At 37.3% G+C, this 16,561-nt stretch overlaps 1 protein-coding gene across 3 annotated transcripts in view; it reads left to right on the forward strand.

The window, feature by feature from the left end:
• The window catches only part of vav3 (vav guanine nucleotide exchange factor 3), a 218,550-nt gene that overhangs the window by 172,644 nt on the left and 29,345 nt on the right, over positions 1-16,561 (forward strand). For all 3 annotated transcript variants that reach the window (XM_008109114.3, XM_062977938.1, XM_003220077.4), the window contains exons 20-22: positions 6,807-6,943; positions 9,576-9,641; positions 16,112-16,146. In XM_008109114.3, the coding sequence (XP_008107321.1) occupies positions 6,807-6,943; positions 9,576-9,641; positions 16,112-16,146 (238 nt within the window). The remainder of the gene's footprint in view (positions 1-6,806; positions 6,944-9,575; positions 9,642-16,111; positions 16,147-16,561) is intronic.

Below are 16,561 nucleotides of genomic sequence, written 5' to 3' on the forward strand. Positions count from 1 at the left end.
GGCAATGGGACATCAATAATTTCTGGAGTAAATATTAGTTTAGTTAAACATGGGCTTCAGTCAATCTAAGTGCTGTCCATAGTTCATCTTGTGAACCTGTGTCTATCTAGTTATTCCTATTAGATTTATGGGGGGAAAATTGACTCTGATCCAAGTCTCACTTGCTTGTGGAATGCAACCTTTCACCTTCTGCCAGTTATAAGCTTTTCTTTGAATAGATATTAGTGCTACGGTGTTCACTAAATGTTTGCTCCTAGCTTTCATAGTTTCTGCACTCACAAGGTGCTTAACAAGGCTAGCAGTCTTCAGTCTAAGTAGATAAAGCAGTCTCTTGAAAAGCAGAGTTGCGTCATGAGTACTCTTTCATGAACCATTAACCTTTCATGAATGGCTGAAGTTCAAGTCATAGAGATCAATGAATGTATCCATTCCTGGCTTATCTTAATATACATTTTTACCCTGATTTCATTCTGTTCCCTTCTCTTCTAATAGTTAATATGGATTTTAAAGAAACAATGTATCTTAAAGTTTATTTACATACAGAGAGCTCTTGGTATCTGCATGGGTGTCAGGACCCAGGCTACAGAACACCAATAACCATGCGCAGAGGCCAGATTCTATCTAATATCTTTATTTAAGGAATATATAAAGTCAATAAAAACAAGTGAAGAATATAGTTCAGAAGCAGACCTTTCAGGAAAGGTCAAATATAGTCCAGGTAAATAATGTCCAATATAAGATATTAAAGTCCAAAGTTATAATCCACTTGACCGAAACACACACCTTGCCAAGCAATGGTGTGGGGAATGACAGGGTCTTTAGAGTCCAAGGTAGCTTGACAACAAGGCTGGAAAATAGGCTTGAATCTTGGCTAGAACAAACTTGAAACGAGGCAACAAGAAATATAAACTGAGTCCAAAGAAGTCCGTGAAACAAGGCTAGGCTGGAAACTTGATCCGTGAAACAAGACAAGGCTGAAAACTCGATCCAAGAACAGGGAACTGGGGTACGTAGTCCACACACGATCTCACTCCTCAAGCTGACGAATTGACTCCGCAAGGTTCCCCTTGCGGCAAAACCCCTATATAGGATCTTGTTTTCCCGCCAGAACACTTTCCCTGGAGAACAAGAAGTGAAACCCAAACTGTGTCCAGATGCATGACTCCTTAGAATTTCCCAAGGGAAGCAGACTTAATCAGCTAATTGTCTGGCAGCGATTCTGAGAGACCGGCGATTAGCCTCCCTCGCCCCTCTATCTCTATTATAATTGTCTCTCCGGGAAAACGGGGGAGAATTCTGCCCAAGGCTTGTTTGGCTGACTTCTTGAGGGCAAACATCCTCCAGGTGCAGGGGCTCCGATTCTGACTGAACCGGTGGAAAACCCATGTTTTCCTCTTCGTCTGCCACAATAGTACTAGGAACGGGACTACAAGGCCCATGAGACATCACAATGGGATTGATTCCAGGATTCCCCGTATAATTTGAAAATGGCAGATGCTCAAATCCCTTATGGGATGCAGTGGAGGCAGCGGCAAACCCTGGCCACTTTGAGGCAGCATAGAGATTTCTGATGGGCGCTTCACCCTGTGGAAGTTTACTACTGACTTCCAATTAGAAATAAAGTACACTAACAGCACCTTGAAGAATAGCTGGCCTACTTCAGCATGAGTTTTCATAGATATCAGTCCATGCAGTGCATCTCAGAAATGGCTGGATCTCAAAAAAAAATCATGCTGGAAAAAACCTGTTAAATCTCAAAGGTGCTGATGAAATCAATTTCCGTTCCCTGTTCATTTAATATGTGCAGTAAGTGTGCATTAATACAATGAAGCATGACTGTTTTTTAATAAATTAATAAGCAAAAGGTGTTTGCTAAATGTGTCACCATACCATAACTTACATCTGGGTCCTGTCATCACTAAAATAGTGAAAGTTGGCTTCTCATTAACATAACAAAGCTGAGTATCAACCCCCCCCCACACACACACACAGCCCTGAAACTTTAACAATCATTAATAATGTATGTTACTTTCAGAAATGCTAGTTCTCCTTCTGTAATCAATAAAGGCAATTTCCAAATGTCTGTGTTTGATGAAATTTCAGGTGCATGAAGTGGATGAGTCAGAAATGTTCTGTTTACTATAGGATCTTTAACAATTTTGAGAGTGGAGGTTATTGAATGATCTTGGATTTGAAGATGAAACAGGTCAACCAAAATATATTTGTAGAACATCTTTCACAACCTGGATTGAATATGGTACATGGAGCAGTTTTCTACATGTTTATACCACACATTATTTGTTTCATGTTATATATAGTCTGCCTTGGATCCCATCTTGGGGAGAAAGGAGGGATATAAATTATAGATATATGTATGTGTGCATATAATTTTGTATAATTTACATGCACGCACACAAATATAAATATGTAAAAAAGAAAATATACACTAACATTTTACTGTACAAATAAATGTCTGACATAATACCATAGGAAGAGACATGGTGAATCAAAACACTGTCCTAATCCAGCATTCTGTTCTTATAGTAAAAATTGAAAGAACATTCAAAAATATAGTTTAAAAAGTCAAAAACATGTTGAGAAAACGTAATCAGAAAAAATTTAGTCTGACAATACTCTTTGCAGTTCAGGACTTATTTCATAAAATAATTAAGACATTGTTTTGACAGAAAACAGCATTTTTGTCCAAAAAAAATGGAATTTTCTGCACAAAAATATGCTGTTTCCTATGTAGAAAATGACATTTAGATGTAAAACAATCACAAGTGAATTTTGCACAGAATAAAAACTGTGAATATTCATCAGAAACTGCAGTTATTGACAACTTTCTTACAGTGAGAAGAAAATTACTGAACTTAGTTGTTCAGTAATCCTCCAAGAAGCAAATTACATGGCTATCATACAGTTGCCAGTCAGATGGCTATAGAAAACCAGGAGCACATGAGGAAAGTCCATCTTTCAGTTCACATTCTCCAGGACTTAAAATACAGAGGAATGTCAACTCTCATACTAGAAGTAACATAAGATCACCCTGAATAACCAATGATACTATAACCCTCCATGAATTTAAAGCCTTTTAAAAAGCCATTATTATAAATTGTGAAGTGAATTGCAGAGTGCGTAGAAGCAGTTACAAAAATTATTTGTGATATCTTTACCCATTTTGTCTTGAAAAGCTATTTGCCCAGGGTTTTCGGCTAATGTAGACAAACCATATGTTTGGGCCTTTTATTTGCTGATTAGTTACCCAAGGGGACCATGTTCCTAAATGAATCCACTTACAGTAGCAAAAACAATTGAGAGTCTTAGACACCTTCAAGGCTGTCCAAATTGTGGTGGTGTTCAGGTAAAGGGCACTTTCCCCTGATGAACAATCATAACAGAAGCTACTCTTGTAAAAGCCGTCACATCTCATTTGACTCCCCACATTACGGTGGCGAATTCAGTAGAATATTTTAAGCAGTGATCTTATCACAGGGGAGGTTGGTGGGTTGACAATGACTCATGAACAACTTTTGCCATCCGCTCAGCATTTACACCCTTGGTCATATGTTCTTTAATGACTTCCAAATGAGTCTCTGCACGTCTTGCACGCACACTGTCAACATTTCAGGTAAAACATCACCTGATGTGACCTTCCTTTGTTCAGCAAAAAGGAACACTTTAGTGTGGCTTAGTTTAGGCTACAAATTCCAGCCTAGCTCTCACAAATGACAGGCGAGTTAATTAAGTTCTGTGTTCACAAGGATGGTTAAAAATTACTTTTGATTCATGTTTTTCTTTGTCTTGTGTACTTCTTAGTCCTTCACATGAACCAGAATGAGGTTAAGTATTTGAAATCTGCACAAAACAGTTACATTTTAAAAAGGGTGCCCTGAAAGTAATACACTTAAAACAGATTGTATAAATAAATGTATTTAAAGTGGTGCACAAAAGTGCTATATTTAATGGAAAATAGCTTTCAAAAGTATTAAATTGGGGGGAAAATGTACAGCTGAAAAATGTGTCCTTTTTGCATATGTGCACTAAAATATCCTTTTTTCTTTTTTCTTTTTTCTTTTTTTTCTTTCTTTCTTTTTTTTTTTTTTTTTTGCAATTTTATACAGTTAGGATGAAGTGAACTTAGTGGAGTGGGGGTGAAGGGAGAGAATCTAGCTGAATTGGACCATGACAGATTTTCATATCCCATGTCCATACTTTATATTTTGGACTAGCACTGTGTTTTCTTACTTCTCCATATGAAAATGTGTATATAAAAATAGAACTAACATATCAGGGAGCAGTGAACTCAAGAACAAGTATTCATGTAACTCTTAAATGAATAATACACTGAATCCTGGCAGTTCCCAGCTAGGGTAACACACCCACACTGACACACAGCTGTTTACTCCTTGAAGGGCACATATATACCTATCTCTGTGCTTAACTTCACATGTTCATTAACTTTGTTAAAAGTGTCCAATTAAGTATTTCTACCCAGAATAGGATGAAGCCATAAAGACCTTATATTTGAAGTATACAGTTAAGCATCATCATGTTATCCAGAGTGGGATAAAACTATACTTGTCCTGAATATAGTGAGATGTTTCAGACACTTGATGCAAATGTGCATTTGTTGCCCATTTAAACCTGATATTCAGATTGAGGATATGGAGGAAGTGAATAAAAGTCATCTGATTATCACTCCTGAGCCTAGGGAATGGGGTGAGCAATTGATTTCAAAGGTGAAATAATCAACACTTTTGTGGAAAATGAATGCCTATTGGTCTCTGAATGGGGAACAGCATAAAGCGGTGCTAGGTTTTAAGTTAATTCTCTAGGGAAATAATTTGAAAAATTCTATCTTCCAAACGATTGCATGTACATTTTTGTATGATTCTTGAAGTCTCTTAACAACCTTATCTCCAAAATTATTTTGTTGCACCTCTTTGTGCTGAAGGCCTCTCCATCCAAACTTGGGATGCTGTGATCAGGGTATAGAAACATGCAGACTTGTGTCTCATTCCCATATTATCTATGAATAACAGGATTTTGGTTGCCAGTGATTTGGGAAGAAAGGGGGTTGGCATTTAAGGGACACCCGTGAAAAAACAAAATAAGGATTAGACATGGTTTGATAACTTACCATAACCTTGTATGAAAGGAAATTCCTTACTTATAAAAGTTGTTGGGAAGGTTTATTTCAGAAGAATCAGAAAGTATGTGTGAGTGTATGAAGAATTCTGTTGCATTAGTACAGATTTAGGGTCAGTACAGCTTTTGACCTAATTCCAGATTACTCGACAAGAAGGGTAAACTGCCTCTTCTGTTAGTCTTTAGGACGTTTAAATGGGTCATAGCCCTACACATTTCACATCACTATTTTTCAAAACCAGTAGTAAAGTTACAACCACTTCTGGTTTTGTTTCTTTTATTTTAGGCAATCTGTATAGTTCCCATAGAGCCCCAAAGGTAGGAAATTGGCCCCAGACTTGCTGAGGTTGTAAGTCTCTGTGTTAGAAGATGCCATTTCAGCTTCATAATTCATTGAAGAGTCTATCCTGTACTTACTGCAGATGGTACTGTGGGGGAGTTGTTTTGTTTATTGAGTGTAACTGAAAGGTTGAATCACAGTTTAAATCCAATAACACTTAAGAAAAATGAGATTTTCTTTTCAAAAGATTATATCAGAAATACAGAATTGTTTGTGAATCCCATTGTCTAGAACATGTTTGCTTTTTGGCAGGACACGAATAAGACTGATGCTAAACCTGCAGAATTTCTGTATATGAGCATCTAAAGCATTACTTCATCACATCTGTCACTTTTCTCTTTCCCCTCCTTTTGCTCTAAAATTAGAACGATAATCTTAAGATATAGATTTTTACTGGGCCTGAGCTGTATACACTCTCAAAAAAGGATGAGCATCCATGGTGGTGAAATTGACTAGTGCCTCAAGAGAGAATTAATAGGAGGACAGGAATGAGCGGATGACAAAATTGATTCTTTTCCATTTAACTGTGCATGCTGGGCTTTTATGAACCAAGCAGCAACCTAAAGAAAAGTACTGTTTTCTTGAGCAATCTCCCACCCTCATAATAATGATACAGAGAAGTCCAGGGAGAGAGAAGTCTCCCTTATTTCATTAGTTAGTTCATATGTCAAGTACAGTGAGCTGTTGGAACATGTTTAGCCATTTCTCCACCCTAAAACATTTGCTGGGGAGGCAGTCAGGTTGTTTAAAGCTTTCATGTATTTTCCTCTCAAGTTTCATTATCTGAACCCTGATGATGTTTTTGTTTTTTATGTTTTGATTATTTTGTCCTTTTTATTTCATTTTTGCAACTTGTATTTTCCATGTATATGTTGCTTTTCAATAAAATAGTCATTGGGATAGGAACAACATGTGAAACAATAAATCCTTATAACACATTCAAAAATAAGTCTAAAAACCAACAACAATATATGGCATAATAGTGACAGCATAAGTGTTCCAAAATAAGCACCAGCAGAAAACTCAAAATACCTGGCAGAATTGTGTTGGGGTGGAGTAGATTCTAAAGTAGGCCTGTTGAATTCCAAGAGCTTGCAGAAGTTACTTTTTGGGAGTACAATCCTAAAATCTTCAATTGCTACCAAGACCAGTACCAAAAATATTCTAGAATTTTTTCCAAGCTCTGATTAAACAGCTAAGAGTTGTCACTGAGAAGATTGGGATATATATGTTTGAATGGCATAATGTGATGTCCAACTATTTTATTCTGTAAAACTAACCAAACATAAATCATATTTACTTTTCATGGTTTCAGGTTTACCAAAAATGCAAGTAATTAGACACTATAATGGGGTACCACAACCAAGTCCACACGATGGCCCTCCGCTACATATCCAGGTTGGAGACATCATTGAACTCATCAAAGGAGATGCACACAGCTTATTTTGGCAGGTAAAGTATGTGACACAGAAATAGCTGAAAGAGCCTTCCTAGTCTCATGATCTCCTGGTATATTGAACTAATGCCTCCATCATAGTTCCAGATTGGGAAGAGTGGAACTAAAACAACTTGATGCAGTTGATTTCTATAGAGGTTTTGGCCAATGGCATCTCCTTCTGGCCAATTAGCTTGATAAACATCCCTTGTAAAGAAACCTCAGTCTTTAACATAGATTTCGATCTATCTGCACCCCAAGCACAAACCAAATTTAGCTGAAAGGAGTCTAGCCCAGCCTCTAAAAACTTACTGAGACTAGATAATCCTTTATAGAAAATTCATGAAATATTGAGGATCAGTTTGTGGTAATATAACTGTGATTTTCTTGCACTGTATTTTCATTTGTTTCCATGTTGTCAGTCTAGGTCTTTAACAAATAATTCACATCATAGTCTTGATCTAGTAATTTATATTACAAAATAATGATCCAGATCAACCTTCTACATATATTCTACAGCAAAAAAATCTGCAGTATCAGTCTTGAAGTGTCTTCTCCAGTGTCTTTGTCCAATTCTTAGCTACACTAAGTTGACTCTCTTAGGTCATTTTACTGCCAATTTAAGTTAGATGTTCATAGTGCTTGTATGAGCTGACCACTTCATCTCCTCTAGGAATCTTTTGGTAGTGAGAAAGATCTGAATATATTAAGTCTGATAATCAAGCCTGAATTTTTCCCTGGATGCCAAGATGACTAGCCTGAGACAAAACATGCTTCACTAGAAAATACAATAATGCTTGGTAGACAGAAAACAATAGGAAAAGAGAAGATGGCATTCCAGGTGGATCAAGGAAACCACAACGCCACGTCCCCAATACTTGATGATAGGATTGTTGATGATAGGTTGACTTTGAGGTCTCTAATTCATGGGGTTGCCATAACGTGAACTCAACTAGGTGGCAGTTAACAACAGGATAAAAAGTAATATGATGGATCCTGTCTGGGACCAGAGTCTTTAAAAATGTGAGGGATTGATCTCCTTTGAAAATATTCCTTCCATAAGATGTTCCCTGCATGAAGACATTGAGTATGCAGGTTCAAGCTCTTCTTTGTGGATGGTTTTTTTTATACGCCATCTATGAGCTTCACATTGATCCTGGAGAATTGGTAGTTGTCTGTAGGGCATTTGAAGGAGTCTCTGATAATGCAGCTGGCAAGCAGTACAGTTTCTGTGAAAGGGAGAAGTTACCACTTTTTCCAAAATGGCTGTTTAAGAAATCTAATTGATTACATGGGCCCTAATTTTGTGAATGTAGGTCAGGACATCCTTCGATTTCAGAGATTTTTATAAGCTTAAAAAGTGTCAATTCAAGAGCCTTGAAAGTTGATTCCCCCCCCCCCCCTCATACCAGTTGTGTTTTTTTCAGAGGGCACATGAACTAACATTCTTCTTCAGGATTGCTTCTTCAGAATGTGAGATTTGATAGAGATGGTACTAATTTGTCGGAGGGAGTGCCTTATGTTTTTAGGGATTAATTTACAGCTGCACTCATTGTTTTGGATACTACCAGATAGAAACTGATACATTTAAGTATACAGTTCCCTCTCTACTTCATGGTTCACTTTTCATGGACATGCACTTTTGCGGGGAAATTATTTATTTATTTATTTATTTACCCCTATAGCTGCTTCTCCTCCTCAGGGCTGCCCCCTTGCTTTGTGCCTGACATGTTGCTCTGGCTGCCTCTGCGCCTGCAGCCAGGGAAGAAGGAACACCGCTCCACCCGGTGAGTGGGCGAGTGAGTGAGGGAGGGTGGTGTGTGAGAGAGAGTGAGGGCGGGCGGCAGCAGCGGCAAGAGCCTGGAAGAGTCCTCCATGAGTCCTGCCCCCTCTTACAAGTCCTCTACGTTTCCGGCTTGGCCCGGCTGGAGCAGCGGCAGAAACAGGAGCCTGGCCACCTGTTGCCTGCTGCTGCTGTCTGCTGCCGTCCACCCTCTCTCACCCATCGTCCCTCGCTCGTTTGCTCGCAGAGGTAGCCAGAGCAACATGACCGGCACAAAGCAAGGGGGCAGCATTGAGGAGGAGAAGCAGCAATGGGGGTAAATAAATATTAAATATTAAAATAATAATAGTGTCCCTACTTCGCAGATTTTCACTTCTCGCGGGTGGTCCTGGAACGTAACCCCCGCAATAAGTGAGGGAACACTATATGTTGAGCATATATTGAATATGTTTGGAGGTATGAAAGAAGCACAATTTTAATGGTACATGGCTAAATCCAGGTTTTTAATGGAGTGTGGCTATTTCTCCTTGTTATCAGGCAGGGTCCAATGCTGCAATCAGTTCTTTCTACACCACAGAATTTAAGAAACACCCATTTAAATGAGACCTCTCTGTGTGTGTTTCAATATCCTTAAATCCAGTGGTTTGGTGTTGGACTAGGATTATGAAAGACCATCACCACTTATTTATGAAAATCCATCGAAGAACCTTCAGCAAGTCATACTCAACCTTAGAGGATACAATGGTAAAAAATCTGGAAAACCTGAACAACCAAACCAAGATGAATGGCTTGACATATGTTAGCGCTGATTTAAAGACACATAACAACAACTTTTTTTCTAACAAAATAGTTTTGTGTCATTCTAGGGTAGAAATTTGGTGACCCGGGAGCTTGGTTTCTTTCCAAGTGATGCTGTAAAACCTTGCCCATGCGTAAGTAGAACTACAGAATAGTGTTTGTCAGTATAATTACTTCATAAAAACATTTGCAGTGAGCTGGTGTGATTCATTTGTATTAAACCTGCCTTGTGGAATGTACATTATTTTTGTAATGTTTACATGTTTGAATGCTATTCTTAATGTTATTTTGGAATCTGTCATTGTAAGGTTCTTGGCTATTAGATTTAAATTAGAGCTATGAAGTACATTTCCACAAGAAATGCGTCTTCAAAATTAGTAAGTGAAATTTTCTAACTAGATTTCAAATTAAATACAGTCTAAGTCTATAGTAAATTCATTGTGCAAGCACTTGGCTGCTTTCTTAAGAGTGATGTTGGAATGTTCTGATTCTAATACATTTTCTAGTCATACTGAATTATAGAGAAAGATTAGATCACAAAAAGGGTTCCAGAAATTGATATTAAAAATACAAAAGCTGTTAAACCAAAGTTCTTAGCTTGTTGTGTCGTATGTCTGCATGCTTTCACTTTTCTTGAACTCTTCAATTTCTTTCCTGTGCATACTTTCAGAATATTTTAAGAGTATCAACATGTAAATCAGGTTGCAGTGTATGCTCATAGTTTGGTCTAAGGCAATGGTTCCCAGCCTTTGGACCTCCAGGTGTTTTGGGCTTTAGCTCCCACATTTCCTAACAGCTGGTAAACTGGCTGGGCTTTCTGGAAGTTGAAATCCAAAACACTGGGGACCCACAGGTTGGGAATTACAGGTCTAAGAGCAAAACTCTATATGAGAAGCTCAGTCATGGTCAGACCAAGACTCTAGAGGCAATGGTTCCAATTTCCTAATTTAAGACTAAATTTTTCAACAACATCCCCGCTCCCGTTAGAGTTCAGATTTCACAGTGCTAGAGGGAGATTTTAGGCATATTTTCTTATTTTTGATGAAAAACATATCATGAGATTTTGAAACATTATGCTGAGGAAATTGTCATTTGTTGCATAATTTTGCATGTGGAAATATTTTGTTAAAAATTTCCTGGCACAAAATTGTTTTGGAGCAAAAACCACTCCAGTGTTTTAGCATAGAAAGTTGTGAATTTCACACAAAACTTCGTGCAAGAATTATTTTTGTTAAAAGGCCCCAAAGCATGCAAAATTGTTCACACATTTACAAGAATCTTTCTCTTTTTCTTCACTTACCCATCCCTTTTTAAAATACACCATCTTTTGTCCAAACTGTGAGACACAAGGTGACTTACAAAATGGAGAGAATTACAAAAAGAATTACATATGACAAAAGTCTTAAAAATCGAGATTAAACCTGCATCAAACTCATAATCTCTAGTTAAATGCAAGTCCAGTAGGGGAAAGGGTGTGAAATCACTGATTCTTAAATATGAAAACAAAATAAACAAAGATTTACTTCTTTATTTTAACCAAAGACCACATTACTACTAGGGGTATAAACATCTCTCACTTTTGATTTCATATAGCATTTCTGTTAATCCCATACACATTTTGTTCCTTGACTTCATGCTAAACTGTTAGATTTTTTGGTTCTTTGTTGTAGACAATTTTAAATAGTTTTTATAGCTTATGAATTTATTTATTCGGTTTACTAAATTAGCACTATTTTCCCCCATTGGCTAAAGTCTACTATTGTATGTGTGTGTGTGAGCACACATTTTTATCAATTTGCATTATAAATTAAGCACATTGTTAGTTTCTCGGAAAGGCCCTATATACATTCCAATTGCATAAATGTTTAAGCAATGTGTGCGTTTTATCTAAACAAGTCTCATGGAATGCAGCTACATTCTTCAGGAATGATCAGCTGTAAAAGCCAAGTAAAAGCAGTCTTGGCTAGGACAGTATTTGGCAGAGGGGAAATTCTGTTCACAATTGTAACAGAATTCGGTTAACAATTGTACAGGAAAGGGTTTTTTAAAAAAACAAAACAAAACAAAACAAAAACTTCACAATATATGAATAATAGATATCTCTATCCCCATCTCTGGTTGAGCTGCACCTTCTACTCCCACTTGCTTGCTCATGGGTTTACCCAGTAGTACAACAGTTACTCAGCCTGTTATATTGCTACTTCAAAGGAAAGGGAAAGTTTATTTATTTATTTATTACAATACTTGTATCTCTCCCTTCTCACCCATAGGGGACTCAGGGTGGCTTACAATAAAACACAATATAAAAATATTACAGACAATTCAATCAATTAAAATTAAATACATTAAACATTGATAAAAAATATACATATAAATACACAATTGGCGCATTGTCAGCATCCACCTTTCTTCATCCCCTATCCTAGTTCACTTGTGAACCGATTTTTCTGGCAGAAATTGTGGAAAGTTTGAATAGCTAATCCTCAGATCCTGGACTTTCATAGTGATGAGATGGCCATTCCCTCAATGTTTTCAACTATATGTCCCATCATTGTTTGTCACTTCTAAAATGGACAAACTTGCAACTTGGAAAATCCATTGCGGGCACCTTGAAGCTGGAATAAATACATGTTCTGTTGTTGTTTAGAACTTATTACAGACTTGTAAGTCATATTTAAAAGTGTCTGTCTCTTGTGGAAAAATAGCCAAGAGACATTTAAACTACCCAATTATAGTGTCATATCCCACTTTAATTGCAATTGTCCCATCATAAAATAGGTAGTGTAAGGTGAAGTATTCAGAAGGTTAAACCCAAGATTTCCATAAGGTTCAGATATCCTTATGTAGGAGTTGTTTTGTCACTGAGAACAGAATGTTGCTGAAGAAGGTTAACTCCTGTCCCCATGGTCATGTCTACATGAATTAAAAAGCATTATCCTGAAACTGATGCTGATGTATGGTGACTTCAGCTAAGTATTTAGAGTGTTTAGCTCTTAACAAACCTTTGCTTTGCACTAAGCAAAGTTGTGTGTCTCTGGAGTTTGCAGGAGTGCCATTCAGTCCGATCTGTTGTCCACATGTACACCGTTGCAATCACAGTTTTCCTGTTCTGATCAGTGAAATGTGCATTTAGCTGCTGCAGTCCTTCTGGCCACAGCACCCTCTTTGAATGTCTGGCTGTTATGGTTGCATCTTACGAATTCATAACAGAGCATTAATAAGAAAGAGTGACTCACTCTGCCCCATCCTTGCTGATCATATGGGTACCTCATTTGACTTCAGCACAGTAGCCCTGCAGCCAGTGTAAAGTGGCAGGGGTGACATGGAGATCAAGGGCCATCATGTCAGATGAGGCCTCAGGCCAGCTGGACTGAGAGAATATTGACACAGCATTGCAGAAGATGTGGCTCGATATGTGTGACTGCCATTCCAGTTGATCTGGGGCCACTCAAGAACATAATACTCCAGATTGGCCCTAGATTAAATGGCTAGATTAGACATGGGACATATGATGGTTCCACCTCAATGGGATCTTTGCAACTACAGTAGAGTCTCACTTATCCAACACTCGCTTATCCAACGTTCTGGATTATCCAACGCATTTTTGTAGTCAATGTTTTCAAAACATTGTGATATTTTGGTGCTAAATTCGTAAATACAGTAATTACTACATAGCATTACTGAGTATTGAACTACTTTTTCTGTCAAATTTGTTGTATAACATGATGCTTTGGTGCTTAATTTGTGAAATCATAACCTAATTTGATGCTTAATAGACTTTTCCTTAATGCCTCCTTATTATCCAACATATTCGCTTATCCAACATTCTGCCGGCCCGTTTATGTTGGATAAGTGAGACTCTACTGTAATTGAAAACCAAATACAGATACGTTCAATATGATCATGCAGTCATTGTAATGTTTAATTCAAAATTTAATACTTCAAAATTTTCTGATATCCAGGTTAGACACAAGCATGTTTAACTTGTAGCCAAATGTGTCTTCTGTCACTCTTTGTGTTTCCTCCTAAATTTGGTACAGCAGGCTAAATTCATTTTTAGATCCAACAGAAGTAAACATATTCAAATCAATGGAACCTAATAGGTTCCATTTGTTTTAGTAGCACTTCTCTATTTGGAATTGGATTTAGTCTGTAATGTTTCATGGTTACAATTGACATAATTCATATGCTATGACATAGGGCAATCAACAGATATCACATACAAATTGTCAAATGTGCCAATCACATTTTTTATTCAAGTAAGAGATGGGAATTTAAAATATCTGAAAGAAGACTGATTGTTACCAATGAATTATGTGAGTTGCTGTGAAATATGTTCCTTTCTTATCAGAGCATAGTTATGTTGCATGAATCTGCAGTATGAATAAACATCAATCCTCAGCATATTAGAGACACATTGTTACTAGAAAGATAAATTGATGCTTCACTACCATTCACCTGGAATGGCAAAATATAAACATTGTTTTATGACAAACGATAAGACTTGGAGGTACTAATACATTCATCAACTCTTTGAAGCACCATAGCTTTCTATTATTATCAAATAACAGCCTTTACAACCAGTCCATATAAAACTGCCTAGAAACAGCATAAAATACATTTATCACAATGCAAGATGAGTAAATATTGGATGAAAAATGTCTTGAGGCCTAGAATATTTATAGTTTGCTTTTTCCCAGATAGTAGTGATAGGATTTTTCTGTCTGCAGTTGCGAATGTGCCCCCAAAAAGTAATTTTCTAGCTTACTGCATGTACCTGTGTATACATTTACCCCATATATAAATTGAGGGCAGGTTTGGGGCCCAAATTATAGATTTTGATGTGTCTTATGAATAAGTCAAAAGTTATTCTGTACCTGCACCATCATTTACTTGCCTAGACATTCAAAAAGGCCAGAAGAAGAATGAGTAATATAGATAACATACTTCCCCTCCTGCCCATTTTGTTTTCAGTTTGCATGTGTTTGGGATGGACTCATATGGATGCTTGGCCCTATAAACACCAGAGTGGTTTGTTATCATAATTTTGGGCAGGGGGGCGAGCAAAAATAATCTTTGGAGGTGTCTCCTTACCTACCCTTGCACATTGTTTTTGTTCTGGAGGGAAAGAGTGTTGTAGAAGGGCTCAGTAAACATAATCTAAATAATATTCACACCTTATCCTTATGCAGTTGCATTCAGAGCACTCTGTTACAAATACATAGATGCACTATTAAAATATTGCAAAATAATTATTCAAATAAAAGCCATCAGTTCTGTGCCAGCTGTTGTGAAAAATTCAAAAACAGAGGGCACAAACAACTGTATACAATGTTCCCTCACTTATCATGGGGGTTACGTTCCAGGACCACCTGCAATAAGTGAAAATCCACAAAGTAGCAACACTATATTTATTTTAATATTTATGAATTATTTTAGTAGTTATACACTATTTTAAGTCTTTATCAACCAATCGTGTGTTGATAAATCGCCTCCTTCTCCTCCCGTTGCCTCTTGGGCTCCTTTTCTCTCCCTTTGGCTTCTCCTTCCTCCCTTCCTTAGGCTCTAAATTGTAAAATTTTATGATTTATAATATTCTTTTAGAGTTTATTGAAAAACCACAAAACAGCAAATCCGTGAAAAGTGAACTGCGAAGTAGTGAGGGAACACTGTGTTGGCTAAATCGCAAAGTGTTAATATCCTAAGGCCAATGTTACTACAGCTGACAAGTGACTGGCAGAACCCATGTCGTGCTTAGAGATTGCCATGACCTGGAGAATGAGAGGGGACAATAAGCATCATGTCACATTCCTGGGCTGCCCTGGTATGGCAAACATTAGATGACCATGTAAATAGTTGGGACCAATTCCATCTCAGAACTGTTTATGTAAACCTTAAGTCGCATGTTTCTCCAAATTCTGTGTATTTGTGCTCATAGTGATTGGAGGTAGTCAGTCGATAAATGTGCAGATTTGTGACTTCAGCTGTAAATGGCATCTTAATTCTTCTTAGCCTCTCTCCCTAGTGTGAAATAAAATTTATTCTTGAGTTTCCCAGCTCCACTTGATTTCATTGCCTGTCAGTGTCAGTTGCATATGTGTTGAAGAAAAAAGAGTACCACTAGGGGTTTCTGTGATAAAAAGAATAATGAGAAGGTGCATCTCTCTTTTTTTCAAAGACATTTTGTCTGTTCTGTATGATATAATTTTATTTTGTTGAATACTGCTCTGCGTGGAAGTGTGAATGTTTAAAAAGTGGTATTTTATGTGCTGTGATGAAGTAAAGGGGGAAATCTATTATTAAAAGTAGTTTATGCAGATTTCTACAATAAATATTTAAAACGTATTGTTCTACAGGATCACCTGTTATATGGTTTTAAGAGGTAATTTTCCTGATTGAAATAACCTCTATTTGGCATGATTCCCACAATAATGTAGTGTACGTGTTTTTATCATTCATTTATAAGATGTAGATGGCTGATATTTCATGTATTGGTGTTTGGGAATACTAATCTAGCACACCACTATTTATCTGGCATGTGATAATTGTAAACATTTAATTATAATTTGCTTTCTGCTTTTTTGTTTATTTGTTTACTTCTTAGGTTCCTAAACCTGTGGACTACTCTTCCCAAACATGGTAAGTCATTTCAACCTTCATGGGCAATTTCAGTTTTGATTGGCTCCTGAATAGGTAGCCTGAGATAGGAAATTGTAAAAATAGTTTTTTATTTGATGTCAACTTGTTGTAATAGTGGAAAATATACATGGACTACCAATATTTTCGGTCCCCTAATGGTGCAGCGGGTTAAACCACTGAGCTGCAGAACTTGCTGACTGAGAAGATGACAGTTTCAATCTGGAGAGTGGGGATGAGCTCCCGCTGTTAGCCCCAGCTTCTGCCAACCTAACAATTCAAAAACATGCAAATGTGAGTAGATAATAGGTACCACTCCGCTGGAAAGGTAACAACACTCCATGGAGTCATGTTGGCCACATGACCTTAGAGGTGTTTCTGGACAATGCCAGCTCTTCAGCTTAGAAATGGAGATGAG

The sequence above is a fragment of the Anolis carolinensis genome, chromosome 4 (assembly GCF_035594765.1).
Source record: "Anolis carolinensis isolate JA03-04 chromosome 4, rAnoCar3.1.pri, whole genome shotgun sequence".
Lineage (NCBI taxonomy): Eukaryota > Metazoa > Chordata > Lepidosauria > Squamata > Dactyloidae > Anolis > Anolis carolinensis.